Here is a 6,010-nt window from a genome sequence, read left to right on the forward strand (position 1 = left end):
CGGGGCCAGGGCACAGTCCGCAGGGGACCGACTTGGCGCGGGAACCGCCCTCGCTCCCGCAGGCCCGGGAGTCTGCGCTTGGATCCTCCTTTCCAGCCTCCGGCCTCGAGGCCTCTGCCCTGACCCCGGGCTTCTTCCCCACTGCCCGCCTCCGAAAGCACAGACGCCGGCTTGTACCTGCATCTCCTCATCCTCGGTCACCACCCCGATCACCGGGATCTGGCGGGGACTGATGGACTTGCTCCGGACGCCACGACCCGGGGCCTCGGCCGGGCCCGCGGCCTCCGCCGAGAGCATGGCTGGGGCGGGCTGGGGAGGCGTCTGGTCCTACACTGTGTCTGCAGCCGCTGGACTCCGGGAGGCTCCTACGGAATAGGAAAGGCGGCCTGACAGCTGCTAGAGTCGCCAAAGGTCCCGAGAATCTGGCGGTGGGCGCGAACCCCGCGCAGCAGCCGGCATAGCGCAGCCGCAGCCCACCCAGGCGCCGCCGACCGCGAGGTTGTCAACACGCCGCCGCGTTGCTAGGGGGCGGGGCCGAGCGCAGGTGCCTACGGAAAGCCGGACAGGCAAACTTCCCCAAAAAGTGATCGGTGGGCCTTTGAGCTCCAGGTGGGTGGCCTTGTGGATGTGGAGGAGGTGGGGACCAGAGAGGGTGAGTGGAGAGGGAGAGTCGGGGAATGGAACGTTAGGCCGCGAATGAGGCTTTGTCATGAGGGGTTGCTAAAATCAGGCATGTGTAGCGCAGTGGTGAGGGTGGAATTGGGAGATGCATTCTCGGTGTTAGGATGGCCAGAATGTTGAAAGCAGAGCAGCCCGCCTCCCTCACCCCAGAAATAGGAGCAGTCTCACCTAAATTCCCGGACTTGTACCTCTCTTGGACTTCAGTGACCCAACTGGACAGTTAAAACGAACAAGGCATTGTGCACAAGTTAAAAAGCTTTTATTAGGATTGGGAATGTACCTCAGTGGTAGTATTTCCCTAGCATGCACCAGGCCCTGGTGTTCATTCCTGGCAAAATGAGTGGGTGGGTGAGTGGCTGGTGATGGTGAATCTAGAGCAAATTAGCCCTTAAGGTCTCATTTTCTCATCTGTGAAGCAGAATTGTTGCTGTGCTTGAATGAAATAATAGTGTTCCCTTAAATGGTCCTTGATATATCATAAACACCCAGTATGATCAAGATTATCCTCTTTACTATTTCTGGCCTTTATCCATGAGTTCTAGGTATACTCTGAATAATATGCATGGGTCAGGAGTTGAATAGAAAGTGTCATATAATGCTCACTAGTATAATTTAGCTCCAAAGACAATGATTTGGAAGTCTTAAAAAATCCTTTAAATATATATTTTAAAAAAACTTCCAAAAAGTCTTAAAGATTTAGATATATCTATAAAATATATAGAAAAAGTCATGTCACTTCACTTCTCTCGGCTTCTGTCCTCATTTGTAGAATGAACAAGCTGTCATCGGTGATTTCTAGATTTCTTTCTGGCTCAAACATTGGCCCTAAAATGGAAAAGGAAAAACTAGATTGGGTCTGGTAGCACTAAATGTAAATCATAGCCAAGAAAGTAAGGTACTTTGATGAAATACTGAACAAAATTCAAGTCTCTATTTCCACATAAATCTTGTATTTCTTCTCATCCTGTCTTCTGAACTGCCCTGAGATCACCAACACTTACCAGTATATGAACACTATTCTGTCCTCATCCCATTGTACTGTAATCCATAGTTTGCTTTACTGTTTCTTTCTTAAAACCATCTTACTGATATTTCCACATTCCTTTTGCTTTGCTTTTGTCTTTACAGCAATGCATTAGTGTCTTTAAAGCTACTCACTCTCAGGACGTGTGCAAATTCAGTAAGTTTAAGGTTACTATCACTCAGGAAGTGTGCGAAGGGTATTCTAAGTGTTTTGTCCACATGACTTAACTTACTAGTGAACAGTCCAAGGACACAAAGAAACTAAAACCACTTGGATAAACACAATGGAATCCCTTGATGATGAGACCCCCCCAAACCAATATGGTGGTGGAAAGCTGACCATTGAATCAGTTGTGTATGCTTTCTGTCTTTATTCTGGTGGTATCTCAGGATAAAGAAAAATAAATGGTAAAGGATGCAAAAGAAAAATTTCCACTTAAAGCAGAATTTTTCCAAAAGATATCAACTGAACATTGTGTTTTGTAGCAGGCTTGAAGCTGGTAAGGGTCTTTAAACATCAGTGACCTTGAGAAATCAGGCTCTTCTCATTGGACCTACATGAAGGCACTTTCCTGAGTAATGAACAATGTGATATTTTCCTTAACCAACTGTCTACAGACATGTAGATTCATTGTGTCTTATATCCAGAGTGCCAGTTTCCACTGCTTAACTAGCAAACTTCATGAACATTTTGTTTCTTACACTTAGAAACCTTCACTTTTCTCACTCAGTGAAACAGTAAAATCTTCATTGGATGAGTTTCCTACTTAGCAAAATTAGTAACTCAATTCTGTAATTGTGGGGGGTGGAGCTTAGATGGTATTGCTTTAGTCATTGACAAGGTAAGATGCTGTGAGGATGGATTCTCAGTAAGTCACCTTGTATAAATTAACTTTTAGTTTTCCAAAGGTGCTACCCTCTCCTTTTTGATGTACATTCTACTGTTATCCTTTCTTCTCCTTAGGAATTTGGTTCCTGGCTACTCTCAATACCAAAATCCCAGGATATCCAAGTCCCTTACATAGAACATAATAATGTGTATGACCAATGCACGTCAACTCACGTACTACCTTAAATCATCTCAAATTACAATGTAAATGCTATATAAATAGTTCAACTGTTAATTAACAAGAAAAGTAGTATGTAGATGTTCAGTACCTTTTTCTCATACTTGCTTCGCTACTGGCTAAACCCATTGATTCAGAACCTCCTATGGATTGAAAGGGCCAAGTGTACATGCCACTATCTACCATCATAGATCAATGAAAACTTGCCCTCAGGACTGTTAACAAATCTAGATTTTGAGTTTTCAGGGTTTAATGTCTGATTTTATTAAAAACACTTATTTCATGCTTTGTTTTCCATTCAGAGACCCTACTGTGCTAGCCTAGATTCTCTGAGTTTGCCATCAATGTACAATAGCCCATAATGGGATGTTATCTCTGGCTGTAGTTGGGAAAAATGGAAGTAAGTCAGTAAAGATTAGTGGAAATAAAAGGTCAGATAATGTGATGTTAGGAAAATGAACCCTTAGATATGTATTTTAATGTTTTTTTATTTCATGCATTTGTTTCTAACGCATTTATAAGATTATCTCTTTGTTGCTTTGTATGTCCCTCCCCCACAGTATAACCCCTGCTTTCACTATATTTGATGTCAGTATAACTTGTAGAGGAGATGGGAAAAACAAGTCGTTTAAGGATACAGGTGGACCTGTTGCAACAATGAGAAGTACAAGTTGTCATGTGGAAAACGAGCTTTACAACGTTAGTGCGGGGGGGGGGGGGGGGTTGGGGGGGGGGGGGGGGGAGGATTGGGTGGGGGGGGAGAGGCTGGGAAGGGATGTGAAGGGTAAGCAAAGGAGGAGGCTGCAATGCTTGATAAGAAATGTACGCATTATCCTGCCCATGTAATTGTTACCCCACTGTACAGTGTGTTCACACACAAAAAAATTAAATTTAAAAAAAAACAAAAAAAATACACTGGAAAGAAAAAAAAGATTGGTGGAAATATAGATGTTATTATTGTAGTCATTGCATTAGCACAAATCAGTCAATTGCTTTGTCTTTTAGTATATTTTCACAAATGCCTTTTGAATTGTAGTTGGAACAGACTCTCTGGAGGAAAGGAAGGGAGGATTTATTCACTAGCTTCATCTTTTGATACATTTCCTACCCTTCAGGTAGGAAGAAAAAGAGAAAGGGAAGAAAGCCCATGTAATATTTATTACAAATTTATACTAAAATGTCATTTATTGTTCATCTGCAATTAAAATTTAACTGTGAGTTCTGTATTTCATCTATCAGTCCTGCTGTCAGGATTCACATTCATATTTTCATGCAGCATCTCTGTGACACTATGCACAAACACAGAGGTTGGTTTCTCCTCCCCTGTGCTGCATTGTACAGGACTCAACAGAAAGCAGGGTGCAAGGAAGATGGCATGGCTATGACTTTCCTCTAACAGAACAGGGTCATTCTAGGCCACTGCACAGGAGGCAAGGGAAGAGGGGGAGGCAAGAGAGAGGAGCACGAGGAAATAGTTATAGCTGTATGGACACAGGGAGATAAATAACATTATTTTCTGTGAAAAGAGTCCTGATTCATTATAATATCTCTAATATCTATGGTACTTGATCCTGGGGATTTAGTAATGAGTACAACAATATTCATGCTACCAGGAAGCTTACAGAATGGCTTGAACATTACAGGCAAACCAATTGAAAAATGCTTAATGAAATGATTGTAAAAATATCACCTCATTAAATGGAGGTTTCTCTAAATGATAGTTTGGTAAAACAACAACAATAACAAAGTTACCCCTTCCAAGCAAAACTATCGTTTGGATTGCTTTTATCAAATGGATACTTCCAAAAAAAGATAGAAAAGCATTGGCATAATAACAACAATAAATTGTATACACATAAAAAAAGAAGTTAAAACACTAAATAGAATTTTTTATTTGGGTTTTTATAAGGCAGATCTATGAGAATGGTATAAAAACATGGCATGTATTTTGGTAACAATACTAGAGATTACAGAGTTTTAGCAAGTATGAGCCACACACATTTACAGAGAGAACAGTATTTTCCACGCAGGTACAAAATAGACAATGAAAAAAATCAAGGCAAGAGAAAGATTCCAATTAACAATAGAAAATCAATTGTAACGTAAATTGCATGTTACCTTTTAAAAGCTTTTAAAGGTAAGATTTATTGCCATCTATCTTATTCAACAGTGTTAAGCGGTATTATGACAAAGGACTGAATGGCAGAAAAGATTACTCTAGATTTCACATAATACAGAACTCATATCTAAATGACTTACTTGCAGGAAAAAAACACAATGGAAATATATAATAGTGGTCTTTAATCTGCTTTCTGTAGGGTGTGGATTGGGCCCTCTGGGGGCAGTTGTCATAGATGCACACTATCAACAGCAAAATGGATGGAGGAAGAGGAACACACCTTGCTGTCCTTGCAGACTTCATCTCACTGGCCAGCTCTCAGTCAACATCTCTCTCTGTATATATATGTACACACACACACACACTGCCAGGGCAGCTAGGAACAGTGACCCATTGAAGCTGTTACAGAAGCAGGGAAACAGACATTGGGAGACAACTTCCAATCCTTGTTTATAAAGACATCAGCAAAACTATAGAAAACCTTCAAAGAGGATCTTTAAGAGAGTATGTTCCTCAAATTGGCAATTTGGAAGTACCATAATTTGGAGAATCAATACAACCTGCCCTTACTTTGGATGAATTCATGGTGGATATTCATGCAAAATTTTAAAAATTCTCAGTATGTGTGTTAGGCTAAATACAACCTCCACCCCCGTTTAAAACTATAATATGGATAGAATCTCTGAAAATTAAACACGTTATAATTTTCCTATACTCAAAAAAAAGCAAAAGAACCCATTCATCCTATAACATTAAATGTTCAAAAGCTAGAACAGATTCATCTGGAATTAGTCTAAATATATGGCAGAATTTTTTTACTGACTTAAGTTGAATATCTGATTTTCCTTACAATACATCATAAATATAACTTTACCACTGAACTAAGGTATCTATACTACATATAACATTTCTATGAGTCATAAATTTACAAAATCATTTCAATACATCATTTTAAATGTTAACATATAAAAGCAGGGACTTTATAGACTGATGCAGCTAAATGTGTTCAGTGTTTACAGTATTCTGAAAGAAATATTTATGAATTATATTTAGGGTATTTACTTAAAATATAACATTCATAAATATATTTCAACTAAATGTCTTTTTCTGGAGAAAATAT

The 6,010-nt window shown here is 40.2% G+C and overlaps 1 protein-coding gene across 1 annotated transcript in view; it reads right to left on the reverse strand.

Moving 5' to 3' along the window:
- Nucleotides 1–458, reverse strand: part of Cfap69 (cilia and flagella associated protein 69) — a 54,723-nt gene extending 54,265 nt beyond the window's left edge. The window contains exon 1 of the mRNA XM_013025998.1: nt 178–458. Within this exon, the coding sequence (XP_012881452.1) occupies nt 178–297 (120 nt within the window). The 5' untranslated portion in view covers nt 298–458. The remainder of the gene's footprint in view (nt 1–177) is intronic.
- Between the last annotated feature and the right edge of the window lie 5,552 nt (nt 459–6,010).

Source organism: Dipodomys ordii, unplaced genomic scaffold (genome assembly GCF_000151885.1).
Source record: "Dipodomys ordii isolate 6190 unplaced genomic scaffold, Dord_2.0 Scaffold90, whole genome shotgun sequence".
NCBI classification, from domain to species: domain Eukaryota; kingdom Metazoa; phylum Chordata; class Mammalia; order Rodentia; family Heteromyidae; genus Dipodomys; species Dipodomys ordii.